Source organism: Macaca thibetana, chromosome 1 (genome assembly GCF_024542745.1).
Source record: "Macaca thibetana thibetana isolate TM-01 chromosome 1, ASM2454274v1, whole genome shotgun sequence".
Lineage (NCBI taxonomy): Eukaryota > Metazoa > Chordata > Mammalia > Primates > Cercopithecidae > Macaca > Macaca thibetana.
This window is the reverse complement of record NC_065578.1, coordinates 179,374,947-179,388,929: the sequence shown is the minus strand read 5'-3', so window position 1 is coordinate 179,388,929 and position 13,983 is coordinate 179,374,947. Positions and strand designations below refer to the sequence as shown.

Here is a 13,983-nt window from a genome sequence, read left to right as displayed (position 1 = left end):
TCCTAACACTTAAGATCTTAGCTTTCACATCATTTCCTCAGGGAGACCCTCCCTAAAGCCTTGACCAGGTCAGCTCCCTCTGAAGTTCAGTGCTTCCCTGGGACCCTGGACTTCCTGTATTGTGATGCTCATCGCATAAATTGTTTTTGTGACTCTGGAAAATAAAGGGCACTCAACAAATATTAGTTTAATTGGTGAATGAATTCTCCCCAGGGGTCTGTTTTCTTAGAAGCAAAAGTCCTAGAAGCTGTTTTAGTACGTTTCACACAGTGACATCTGAGCATGTCTTCCTTCCCCTATAGACGATTGCAGTCGGTTGGAAAAGGCTCACACACGACAGAATTTTGTATGTTGCCAAGAATGCCTGAGGTGGAAAACTCAATTTTGGTTGTCTCCTCTGCTATCAGTTTTGGGCCCCTGGCCTTGGCCAGCTACCCAACATATTTCCTCTTGTGACTGAGGAGTTTTGTTCTGTGATCCACCAAAGATTACTTTGGAAGAGGAAATCACATACTGACTTTTCTCCTGACTGAATTTAGGTTATGTCACAATTGTAATCATCCAGTTTGGCTTCAGGAATTACTTCTGTCTTTACAAGTTATTCAAGAATCATCTCTTGCAGTTAATACTACAGTTTAATGTTTTTGATTTGTCCCAGAGAGGATACCTCAAGGTATACGTATGTGGGCACGTATGTGCATGTGTGTTTGTGTGTGTGTTCACAGCAGCCATCTTCTTCCAGCAGGCCTGAAGCCACACGTGTCATAGCATAGCTTGTATCCTGTGTCATTGTTCCTGTGAGAGGTGGCAGATTCTTTGAGTCAATTCCTGTGAGTGCTGATGATTTTCGCTGAGCCATGTTACCTTTTCAATCGCTTCCTTCTGTGACTTCTGGCAAGTAGCTGTAAGACTGTTGACAATTAATGTTTCTCTCCAGGTATCTCAAAATGGCCTTATTGACATTTTACCATTTGAAATCACAACTGATCAGTGTCAGGAAGATGAAGAAGGTGTTATTATATCTCTTCCCTAGAGAGGGGGGTCAGTGGAGTTAACTGACCTATCCAGGCTTCCTTGGTTCCCTGGTGGGACAGCCAGGTTGAGGAATAGAATTGTCCTTCTCCGGGTCTCCAAGCGTCCTGTCTGGGTCTGTGTACAGCACCAAGTGGCTTCTGTCATCTAACAGACATACCAGTCCTGTAAATTTGTGACTTCAAACTAGAATTTCCCTTCAGCTATAAGATTCTTGACATCTCCCCCACTCTGTTCTGGTTCGTATATAAGTTAGATCTTAGGAGTGGTACCAGGCTGGGTAAGACAGAAAAGGCATTGGCCAGTAATCCTGTTTTTCTTTTCATCATTATTTTGCTATGTTGCTTTCTTTTTTGAAATCTTAAAAGTTTCGCATTTGTATCTGCTTCTAAATCTATCAAGAACGGAAAGTTTCTTCCCAGGGCTGGCACACACAAAGCTACTGTGAGCCTTGGGCATGTGTCCAGGCCTTTCCAGAAAGCCTCCCTGCCTGGCGTGCTGAGAAACGCTCTGCCGATGAGGAGGGCAGGGGTCTGCCTCGTGTTCTATTGTGCTGTTTGTGTATGTCTTTCCCTTTCTCTGTTTCTTCTTCCTCCTCCCCCTTCATTCCTCCTTTGTGTGAAAATGCTTTTTTCTGGTTGATTCAGTGTCTGAGTTTGCGGTGAACTGTCAAAGCCTTCTTAGGCTAAGCTACAGGAAGGTCACTGTCACAAAGGGTAAAAAAATGCATAGATCGCCAGAGTTCATTAAAAACATCAGATTGAGGAACACAAAATGTCCACCTAAGGGCAAGTCCAATCTGGACGAAGGCTCCTCTTTAGAACTCCCCTAGTTCTTCTGAGGCTGCAGCTTTCCATGGAGGTACGTGCTGTGTGCCCAGCAGAAATACTCACACGAGCATGCAGAGATGGAAGCAAGGATGCACATGTTTTGTAGTTGTGAGAACCTGAAAATAACTTAAATACCTAACTTGCAGTAGAAGAATACTTAATTATGGTGTGTCCATATCATGAGGAACAATAAGATAGATCTAGAGGTAATGATGAAGTATCTGTAACATACTGCTCAGTAAAAAAGCCCATGTGATTTTCTTTCTTTCTTTCTTTCTCTTTCTTTCTTTCTTTCTTTTTCTTTCTTTCTTTCTTTTTCTCCTTCCTTCCTTCCTTCCTTCCTTCCTTCCTTCCTTCCTTCCTTCTTTCTTTCTTTCTTTCTTTCTTTCTTTCTTTCTTTCTTTCTTTCTTTCTTTCTTTCTTTCTTTCTTTCTTTCTTTCTTTCTTTCCCCTCCCTCCCTTCCTTCCTTCCTTCCTTCCTTCCTTCCTTCCTTCCTTCCTTCCTTCTTTCTTTTTCTTTCTTTCTCTATCTATCTATCTATCTATCTATCTATCTATCTATCTATCTATCTGGTTTTTTTTGGAGACAGGATCTCGCTCTGTTACCCAGGCTGGAGTGATCACAGTGGTGTGATCACAGCTCACTGCAGCCTCTATTTCTTGGGCACAATCAGTCCTCCCACCTCAGCCTCCTCAGTAGCTGGGACTACAGACGTGTACCACCACACCTGGCTAATTTTCTGTATTTTTTGTAGAGATGGGGTTTCGCCACGTTGCCCAGGCTGGTCTTAGACTCCTGGGCTCAAGCAATCCTCCTGTCTCAGCCTCCCAAAGTACTGGGATTACAGGTGTGAGCCACCACACCCAGCACATATTACGTATATTTAAATGTGTATACATATCCACAGAAAAGCCTAGAGGGATATATTCCAACAGTTAACAAAAGGTCCTGGGGATGGGATTAAGATGAAGGGAGAGAGTAGGTATTTCGCTTTTTTGGTTTATATACATTTGTAAGACTTACTTTTTGGAATAAATAATGAGTTTTATCATAATAATTAAGGATCACAGGCATTTAAGAAGTAAATAATATATTAGCATCACTGACTCTTACCTGTAATTTTGTGTTTCTGTCTGGGTGTTCTTTTCAGTGAAACACTGTCTTCTTGTTAGGCTGCTGGTATTTTTGACTTGAGTATATGATGTGAATTATCACCTCTCCATATCTGTTTTTCCATCAGTGTCGTCGTAAGAGTATCTTTTCACTGAAATATTAAGAAACATTAAGCTAGTGGTATTAATTAGATTAATTCATCCCTCTTTTTAAAGGTACAAAACTCTTTTTCTGTAAAAGTCAAGCTGATGTATGCAAATATCAGGTTTTCAATTAATTTCTTCTGGCTTTCTGGAAGGAAGTGAAATTATTGTTCATAATTTCATTTAATCTGGACTAAATGTTTGGAGTATTGAATTATTGCTATGACTTTCATTTGATGGTTTTACGTATCTACTTCAGATGCAGGTAATTGAATATTATAGTTCCAATTGCTTTAACATTCCACATTAGTGAAACAATGATGTACACCATAGTGAAAACAGTAACACATTTATTTTCCTTCTGTTTGTACTTCAATTCCAAAAGTTAAGCATTAAATTGGCGTTAGTCATACTTATGCTTTGATGATAGTCCAACTTCTTGGTGTGAAATCAAGATGTGAAGAAAGTTAGACACACCTGTGAAAGCCCAGCTTTCAGTTTCACACATGTGGCTAATAACTTAGTCCAGTTACAGTTTAACTAAAAAAAACCAATTTGTTTGAAGTATAATTAGATGATAATTTTAAAATGCGCTAAAAAATTCTTTTTGGCGAAAAATTTTGATAAAGTGTACAGTTAAGATGAGGTGTTGTGTCTCTGTCAATAAAATATGCATGGATTAATTTATAGTCCCTGTCATCTTCTCCAGCCTTCAGCAGTGAATATGCCTGGACTGTATGGGGTGACTGCTTGCTAGGCAGGCAGAGTATTCTGTTCTTCTCCTTGTCTGTGGCATATGATTGAGTCAGGAGTGTTGGTAAAGTCCTCTTTGAAGATGAAGTGTAGAATAACGGCACTCAAAACATTTTATTCTTTTTATCCTTCAGCTATTTGTCTCTTGCCTTCAGTGAGTGGCTGCCGCTAACCTAAAGACAACATGCTGTGTTATTACTAACATACTGGAGGGAGCTGTGCACACACAAATGACCCGGTCTCTTTTTGTGCCCTGGAAGCTTGTCTTCCCCAAGGTGGACTCTGTGTGATCCACAGAGCCATCAGAAGAAATCACCTTTGCTTATCAAGTTTTTCTCCTTTATCTTTTAAAGATGTAACTTCACTACCTACTATTTCTCCTACTTGAAATATATTCTCCTCATTGTAATTTGAGAAACAAAAGGATAATTTTATGCGGACATTTTCAGTGTTCATGCTGAAGCCCTGGTGATCCTTGTCAACTTGAATTTATGCATTTTTCTTTCCACACTGAGGCACTTCGTTTAATCAGATGGATTTCTGGCCTACCGGCAGTCAGTTATTTCCTAACATATTAGGTGACAGATTTTGTGGGATTTAATTTGAGCATAATCTTACTGTGTACAGATTGCTTTGAAGTTTCTTCAGGACTCACTAAACCTTCTATACATCAATTTTTCTGCCCTGTATGGGTTTTTCCAAAGTTTAGCCTCCTTCAAACAAACAAACAACAACAAAAATACCTTATCAGCTTCACTGCAGCACTCCACTTAAAACAATAAAGTTTAGTTTGTTTTCAAGTGCTTTAAATCCATTGATGTTTCTAGGAACTTTTGGATGAATGATCTGTTGACCACCTACCCAAGTTTCCCGGGGTGCCCCTGGGATCTGCCCTGGTGTCCAGGGATTGTTTTGCCTCCGCACAGCCAGTTGGGTGCAGTGACTCTCCATTTCTCTTTCTCAGTGCAATCGCTTCAATACTGAGGGCCTGGCTTGACCAGTGTGCAGAAGACTTCCGAGAGCCCCCTCACTTCCCTTGCTTGCAGAAACTGCTGGATTATCTCACAAGGATGATGCCAGGCTCTGACCCAGAAAGAAGAGCACAAAATCTTCTTGAGCAGTTTCAGAAGCAAGAAGTGGAAACTGACAGTGAGTACTTGTGTGTTCGCAGTACAAGGCTAGATTCTGACTCTGCAGCCTCCACGCTGGAGAAAGGTTCTCCCTGTGCTCGCTAATAGGAAACTTTAGTACCCTCAAAACAACATGCTGCTGGAGGATTGGCTTGGGTATAAAATTCTCAAGGTTACTGAAGGACTAATTATAGAGCCTAGAATTTTAGACAGAGAAGGGGATTTTCAAGACTACCTAGTCTGGCTCCCTCATTTTATGGATGAGGAAACTGTGGAAACTCCAGCTCAGAAAAATTAAGTAATTTCCTGGTTTCTTCTGTTACCAAGAAGAAGGTCTCCTTCAGGAACTTTAATCTTCCCTTATCAACATGTACCATGCTGAACCTGAATTTGCATTTTATTACCTGCTTAATGGCTCCTTCTATCCTTCCATCCCAACCACCCCCATCTAGCAGTCAAAGAATGAAGTCCAGTTCTGATCCTGCCCTCCCAAAAGCTTGGAAAAGGTGTTTGTCCTTCAGTAGGGAAAAGCATCACTGTAATGGGTCCCCTGCCAGTGCAGATTATCGTCATTTAGCGTCTCTAAAGGCCTCATCAAAGGAAGTTTCTGTGGCTGTTTTTCCCTGTTTGAGGAATTGACCTCCTATTTTCAAGGACAAAGGAAAGGCAACCACTGCAGGCCATGAGGTGCTTGGAACTATTAGGCTTTGAAGAAAGTCAGAAAGAGGCTGGGACAGGCTTCCAGTGTGACGTTGTATCCCTTCACCGGGGTGCTGGGTGACAGTTGCCATGGTGGCTGACCCACTTGGAGCTTCTGACAGGCATTTCCCTGAAGGGATGGCTGACTTCATCAGTGAGGGAAAGGAAATGTTCCTCAGAACCAATAAGGAAAAGCTGCATCAGCTCCAAAGAAAATAGACCTAAATTCCAAACAATACCTGCTGAATTTCTTGTGGATGGGGGACCCAGAGAGAGGGAAATGCAGTTGCATCATTGGAAGCTGACTGCCAAATACTCTATATCTCAGATGACTTCATCTGCCAGGAATGTTTGAATACCAGGGGCACTCCTCCAGCTGCAGACCTCAGCTCCCTTCAGGGCCTCCATGCCTGGCTTTGTGCTGGAGTGGAAAACGCTGTGTTGGAGCCCAGCTCTCCCCATTGGGGCTGCCCCTGGCTCCGAGCCTAATTGGGGGAACTGGTGGGACCAGTCATTCATTGTTTCCAACACAGGGACTGCAAGGCAGAGCTCATTTGGCAGGCTGAGGCAGGGGAGAGGGAGATTGCCTCAGTTCCCATGTGCTTGTTTTACCCAATTTTACACCTGCAGAAGCAGCAAGCTCTCCTATATGTTTTTAAAAAGTAAAATTATGCTTCATGTTTTTACTTACCTCTGGAGGAGAATCAAAAGCAGAAAACAGTGAAGGCATGGACTATGCCCCAGAGAGAAAGGATCATGTAATCTTCATGCACAGCAACATTATAGACACACATTGAGCTGCTGTGTTTGCTGAATGAATGGATGAATGAATGAATGGAAAGATCAAGCCTTAGCACATACCCTCCTCCTTGATTGAAGTGGGTTAGGCTCTGCATTGCAGGGCAACTGGGATATATGTATGTATTTGTTGACAGGGTAGGGGAGAGGCCCTTTCCGAACCTTTATTTGGGATCCCAAGTTTCTAATTACTCCACTAAATGAAACAGTGCCAGAGTTGTATGGAGGAAGAATTATGAAATTAGATTGCTTAACATCCTCCATGTCATGGGGTTTTAGCTTCCTTTAGCTTGTACCTGTTTGTGTCGCAGACTCCGGGGATAGGCAGTGATCCCCTCCTATGTTTTCCAGTCATAATCCAACCCCATTCGCATCTGGACCTTCAAGTCCAGGATAGAGGGGCAATCCTTAAATCACATACCTGCCACCAGCGTAGGCAGATACCCACATGCTGCCCCAAAGGGGAAGTGGTGTAGGGTCCACTCTCAGAAGCTCCTTTTCTCTGGAAAATGAAGAAAAGCCATTGTGACTTAATCCAAGATGCCCAATAGTCTTTAATTCTACAAAGAAAGAAAGAAAAGGCTCAAAATATAAGCGTTCTGGAGGAGTAGTAACATGCTGATTTACATTTCTGCTAAGATATAACTGAATGTAACTAGAGTTTTCTTTCCTTGAGGACAGGTTTGACAGGAAGCAGTGCGAGGAGTGTGAAGGGGCTGAGGTTGGGAAACAACCCGAGCAGTGGGGAAAGGTTCCAGGAAAGGAAGGCTGGGGATTTAAGTCAGAAAAACTTCATCAAATTTCAGTCTTTCCAAATGGAGACTGGAGGTCCTATTCCAGGTGTGGGCTCTTCTGCTTTTTATTCGGAGTCCTGGGTATGGATTTTCTCCATGCTGTGCCCTATGTAATTTGCTAATTGATGATCTTGTCTGTGATAGGTTCAGGTGAATTTAGTTGAAGACTGTTCTGCTTCACGCATTCTTAGCTTTGGGTGGAAGTTGAAAGTGACTGAACATTTTGAGAATTTTGAGGGCTTCATCAGCATTTCTAACACCAAAATGGCTCATTTTATTGCCCGAGTCTGACCTGCCTTCATGGCGAGTCCTTCCAGGCTTCTGGTTATAAGTCGCCCAGCAACCAAGAATTGCATGGTTAGGGTTTAGGAGTTAGTTGGATTAGTCCTGGAGCTGATCTGATCAAAGAGTTTGCAAGAGCCCTAGACGAAGGACTGTCTCTAGACTTTGCCTATCCTGGTTCTGTCCTTGGCTTAGGAGCCAGTGGTTTGTCAGAGTGAGAGCATGAGGGCTCTGGTCTTAATAGAGAATCCAAGAACAAGCAGAGATGGGAAGATCTCCATTGCTCTTAGATGTGTTGTGCTTGTGGTTGTCTCCCTGAGAGTGTTCTGGAGGATTTGCCTTCTTCTTCCTAAATAATAGAAGTCTGATGACTCTATAAGCAAGACTGTATACACTGGCACCAAATTACTAATCTTTTCCATATGTGAACAGATGGGCTTCCCAACACGGTCTCCTTCAGCCTGGAAGAGGAAGAGGAACTGGAGGGTGGAGGGTCAGCAGAATTCACGTGCTTCTCAGAAGATCTCGTGGCAGAGCAGCTGACCTACATGGATGCAGTATGTCTTCTCTTTGTGATCCAGTGTACTTTCACTTAAAACATGGGAGAGTGATGGCACTGGTGCCCCAGAGAAAGCAGTGGGATAATGTGATTTTAAGTTTTTTTGAATCCCTGAGAGAGGCTGTGCCTGCAGATGCAGAGTTAAGATGTGACTTGAATCAATCATCTGAATAATTCAGGCCTGAGCTCTTCTTGCAACTCTAGGAGAAGGTGCTTTTGGAGCTCAAGACACAGAGGGAAATAAGAATTCGAATCCCTGTGAAACAAAATCTGCCTTGTTCTGCGGGTATTTTTCTCCCTTTACACTCATAAATATTTCAAGATCTGAACTGTTTATTTGGAGGACTGTAAAGGGATCAAAGTATAAGTTAGGATAAAATAAATTCACAGAATCCACATGTGATTGTATCTGGCTCTTCATTTCCACGTGTGCTTTCTGTACTTTTGAAGTTCAAATATTTTTGTGAGCTGGACATATTTGAGTATGTCAGTCACATTGCATAGGTCGGCGTTAGCTGATAAATACAAGAGGACTGTGAGGAGTTATCGTGGTAGCTTTAGCTCTTCTGCTTTACCACTTTTGAGAAAGCAGCATGGAACATGGTGGAGATTTTCCTTCTAGTAAACATTATCGATGAGTATATTAATTATTTACTTTTGTCTGTTGAAATGGATACCATGAGGCAAATCAAGTAGAAAAGGATTATTCAGGCATTCACAAAATTACCAATTTACAGATGACCCAGATGACATGCTTTGCCATACGAAATGTCTGTGTTGTCCTTAAAGTCAGTTCCTCTTTTGTTCCAGCAACTCTTCAAGAAAGTAGTGCCTCACCACTGCCTGGGCTGCATTTGGTCTCGAAGGGATAAGAAGGAAAACAAACATTTGGCTCCTACGATCCGTGCCACCATCTCTCAGTTTAATACCCTCACCAAATGTGTTGTCAGCACCATACTGGGGGGCAAAGAACTCAAAACTCAGCAGAGAGCCAAAATCATTGAGAAGTGGATCAACATCGCTCATGTAATTGTCTTTTATAAAATATTCTTTGTGTTTGGTAGATGCAAGAGACTACTCCATCACTTTGTTTAAATGGTTTAGCTGTTTGGTTGAAAAGGCAGTCAAAAGACCATATATGAGAGCCCACTGGGTTTTTGTTGTTGTTCCAGAGTAAGAAAAAAGTTGCCTTTCTAAACTTGGCAGTTTATTTATTTTCCTCTTTTTTAAAAAATTGGTCCCCTACTTACTTCTTCCCAGTTATGGGTTCTCTTTTTTTTTTTTTTTTTTTTTTTTTTTTTTTTTGACGCGGAGTCTTGCTCTGTGCCCCAGGCTGGAGTGCAGTGGCGCGATCTCGGCTCACTGCAAGCTCCGCTCCCCCGGGTTCATGCCATTCTCCTGCCTCAGCCTCCCGAGTAGCTGGGACTACAGGCGCCCGCCACCTCGCCCGGCTAATTTTCTTGTATTTTTAGTAGAGACGGGGTTTCACCGTGTTAGCCAGGATGGTCTCGATCTCCTGACCTCATGATCCGCCCGTCTCGGCCTCCCAAAGTGCTGGGATTACAGGCTTGAGCCACCGCGCCCGGCCCAGTTATGGGTTCTCATACTGCTACCTCTCCAGAGTAAGACATTCTGTCTGCTTTCCCCTTTGTATTCACGACAGACTGAGTGTTGGTTTCAGCACCATGTTCAGTAAATATAAATGGATGGTCTGCATGTCAAAACAGACCGCTCTTCAACCCAGAGTGATTACCTATGCCCCCTCCTAGTACCTGGAGGCATTACATCTTCTGCAGTTTTGAAGAGCTGGTACTTTCTCAGAGTCCTGAATCTCTTTTCTAAAGGACAGAGACACTTACAGAGATCTCATATTAATCTGAGGCCATATCTCATATTAATCTGAAGTTGGAGGGGAAGAGTCTATTCCTAGGTCTGACTCACCTTCTTCCGAGTGTTGGAGTCTAGTCTCTTGGATGAACTGCTTACATACCATGGGACCTCCCCTTCACAGCATCTTATGTCATGATTGAGAAAATGGCAACAGTGTGCAGTCAGTGGGCCACCAAATATTTTGTGAACTCCTAATGTGTGTAAACCACAATATTATGTACTTAGAGGACATACTAGGATAGAGCATAATTGTTTGTTTACAGGAACCCATACTCAAACAAGGAAGTTAAGATACACTGGAATTATCTCAGCCTGAGGCAGTAGAGGAGTGGGGCCATGGGAGATAAGCACTGTAAAAGTGGAGGAGAGAGGAATCATTTCTGATTGGGTGATCAAGGAAGGTTTCACAGATGAATTGACATTTGAAATTAACTTTGAAGATAAGATTTTTGGTATTTGAAGAGTAGAGGGGTATTTTTTTTTCTAGGCAGAATTAATTACATCAGCAAAATAATGATTGTGAAAAATTATGACTATGAAAATATCATAGTAATTTGTGTTCTGGGCACTATGGTTCAACTCTCAACCAAAACACATTTTGCTTTATATCCCCTTAAATATATTTTTCCTTCAGCCCCTATCGATAGGGCATAATGTTACATTCTCTTTTGTTGTCTTTGATTAAAGAGCAGAGACACAATTGTGCCAGATAATTTGCCTTGTTTTGAGTCTTCAGGTAGTCTGTTATTACAGACTTCTTAGTGTATGACAAAAGGCAGCAAGAAACAAAGAGTATAAGTTGCATAAACAACTTATTATATTTCTCCTATTCTAAATCGAGCTTATTGCTCAGCAAGTAAGAGATACAAAAGAAGTTCTGAGTGAGATATAGCGTGGAAGTTCTCTGTCTTTTTAGAATGATAAGGATTTTTTTTTTTTTTTTTTGCCATAAATGTCACAGCATGTCTCAAAAGCAGACTGTCTACCCCAATTCATTCAACTACTTTGGCTATAGTGACAATATAACATCTGTGTATATGACATAGTGGGGCTCAAGGGATGACTTTTGGTCCAAATTGAATATAAATTGTGCATTATGTGGTAATAAGAAATGCAAGTTGAATCATTTGAAGTATATTTCAAATCCCATGTCATGTGCTAATAATAAAGCCAAGGGCTTTTACTTTTTTTGGTGATATCACTTCCTAATATTGAGTATGTTGTATCTTTTGCAATTGTGTAGGGAAATATAATAAAATAATGAGACTCACCAGTGGTTTGCTACCAAGATTTATTTTACTTTTCCTGCATTCACCGTAGTCAATTTCTATTGAAAGAATGTTTGAAAAAGAAAATTTTTCTGACTTAAAATGACTGTATTTTCTTGAACTGCCCTTAATGGTATGTTTTTACTTTTGCATCACATGTCCTGGAAGATGCCTCTTTTTCTAGAAATGGGGCCAGGTGCCTTTTGTACTCCTTTAAACCCTCAGTTTAAACCTTTTTTTGAGTAATGTGTTCCATATGTTTATTTCAATTTGCATGATGTATCTGTGCCTGAGTTCCTTTTTTTATTGCAAGTTTCCTGATTTTTAGAATATAACTTTTGTGAACCTTTGTTGAACCATGCTCCCATAGGCTTAGTTTCCAGATTGCAGTTCAGAACATTTCTCTTGTTCTCTGTCTCTTCCCCTTCTTCCCTCCCTCCCTCCTTCCCTCCCTTCCTCCTTCCCTTCCTTCCCATCCTTCCCTTCCCTTCCCTTCCTTCCTCTCTTTCTTTGTTTCTCTCTTTCTCTCTCTCCTTCTCTCTCTTTTTCTCTTTATATCTTTCCAAATAAGGGGAGGACATTGAGGCATTTAAAAAGGGTGGACATGACTTTTATTAAGTACTTTGGCATTTACTCTAAAGAAAACGTTTGAGGGTTTGTTTGGCGTAGTTTTCAGTGTCCAGATTTTGGCAATGCTAACTTAGAGTGCTGTTTTTCCTTCATATTCAGGATTAATATTTCTTTGTGGAATGATTCTCGAAGTGATTTACATTTGTACCAAATCACTCTGGGACCTCTTACCTGAGATACTGTACACAAAGCCAAATACGTGCTCACATGGTGTACTTACTTGTAAACACTGGGCCTATTACACTGTCACGTGCCTGTATATGAAGCATCTCCTTTGACATAAGGCCTGGTCCACCCTCCTCACGTTGCTGCCTTCCCCATGCCAGCCAAGAATGGGACTTTCTCTCTGTCTGTTTTGCTGTCCCTACTATTCAGTCACAGGACTTTGACTCCAAGGTCACTAACTGCTGATGCTATAGGATCCTTATGGTAGCTTGAGTTTAAATAGGGAGCCTCTCTCCTTACCCAGAAAATGGCATCCAGAATGTTTCCTGTTCTCTTTCTGTTTTGTTTTAAAACATTGCCAAAATGAATTTTATTTTAAAAGGCCAAGTTATTTTGGAAGCATTGAAGTACCAAGGTGTTTTTGAATGTTTATGGTTGCAGAACAAGCCAATTTGAAACCAAATGAATGTGTATAAAAATATCCCCCTTGGCTAAGAGCATAAAAGCCAAAGTTCAACTTGTGGTGAATTTTTATTGCCAAATTATATACACCTCTGTGGACAAGGGTTGGTCATGAGCTGTTCAATACCATCTGACCTCAAGAGTGGCTGCTGCCCACCTCATTTTGTGGATCTAAAGACGATCTAAAGTGCATATTTTTAGGACGTCTGTGTGCTTTCAGCAGAAGAAAGTTGCTCTTTCTAGCATAGCTCTGTAGACTTACCTCCATTAGTGTTTTTACTAGGAAAGCTGGAAACTATAAAAGTGTAACAACAACACAAAAAAATATATTGACGGGAGAAAAACAAGCATACTGTGCCAAAATCTATAAAAGTGTTTCGATGACTGGGGTGGGAGGAAGGAGCCACTTTTTGATGTTCAGTATTTATACAGCTGCCTATTTAGTGGTAAGAATTCATAGCAGCTGTGATACCTCTAAAACAGGAAACCACCAAGTCACTGTAATATTGATAGTTAAATGTCTTTTATGTTTTAATCACTCCCCATGCAGGAATGTAGACTCCTGAAGAATTTTTCCTCCTTGAGGGCCATCGTTTCGGCACTGCAGTCTAATTCCATCTATCGGTTAAAAAAGACTTGGGCTGCTGTCCCAAGGTAAGTTCCCAAGTGTCTGCTCTACTTTTATTTGGCCGGAATAATTAGTTGTTGCGATGGGTCCTCACCTTCAAAGCTCATATCGCATAACTAGAGAAACATATTTGAAATCCTCTGTGTGTTTCAGGCAGGGTGCGTCTTACACATAATCATTAATGACTTTTGAGGCAGGGCTCGTGCAGAAATCAAACTCATTCTAAGTATACCAAAGCCAAGGTTGTTGGCTTTGGGGATGATCTGAAGGATGTGCTTATTATCTGGATTTTGAGGGATAAAGTCATGGAGTGATGAAGTTACAGCAATTTGCCATTACTTCTGGTTATTTTTCAGACTCACTGCAAAGCCCTAAGCTATTTTAGGACTCAAGGGGTAATGTGTGCAGATAGGACATTAGTTCTTGATGTTCAGTAGGAAACTATTTAGATGTCCTTTTAGTTTCAGCATTTTAAAAGCTATCTTATTGGCATTAAAAACCTTTAAATGTTCTTTTCTAAGTACCTGAAATTATTAACTGGCCACATCCTATGCTGTTTTTCTTCATATTTCTTGGTGCAACCTTTGGAATAATTAACAACTCAATTTCCTGATGTTTGCACTACTGCCATCTCTTCCATTTCTGGAACTTCACTGTAGATCAAAGAACTTTGTGCAAAGGAAGGAAAGGTGAGGGAGGGGGAAGTTCTGATTCTCTGTCACTACAGATTTAGAGGCTGGGGATTGTGTTGTGAGTACAACTAGGCCAGCTACATTAAACAAGTCTGCCCAGGTTTGAACTAGTAA

The 13,983-nt window shown here is 41.3% G+C and overlaps 2 protein-coding genes across 4 annotated transcripts in view; one reads left to right on the top strand and one right to left on the bottom strand.

Moving 5' to 3' along the window:
- Positions 1 to 13,983, bottom strand: part of ARPC5 (actin related protein 2/3 complex subunit 5) — a 1,051,210-nt gene that overhangs the window by 247,573 nt on the left and 789,654 nt on the right. The gene's annotated exons all lie outside the window — the stretch shown is intronic.
- The window catches only part of RGL1 (ral guanine nucleotide dissociation stimulator like 1), a 291,149-nt gene that overhangs the window by 237,802 nt on the left and 39,364 nt on the right, over positions 1 to 13,983 (top strand). For all 3 annotated transcript variants that reach the window (XM_050765896.1, XM_050765898.1, XM_050765897.1), the window contains 4 exons: positions 4,837 to 5,021; positions 8,008 to 8,132; positions 8,945 to 9,160; positions 13,100 to 13,203. In XM_050765896.1, coding sequence (XP_050621853.1) covers positions 4,837 to 5,021; positions 8,008 to 8,132; positions 8,945 to 9,160; positions 13,100 to 13,203 — 630 coding nt within the window. The remainder of the gene's footprint in view (positions 1 to 4,836; positions 5,022 to 8,007; positions 8,133 to 8,944; positions 9,161 to 13,099; positions 13,204 to 13,983) is intronic.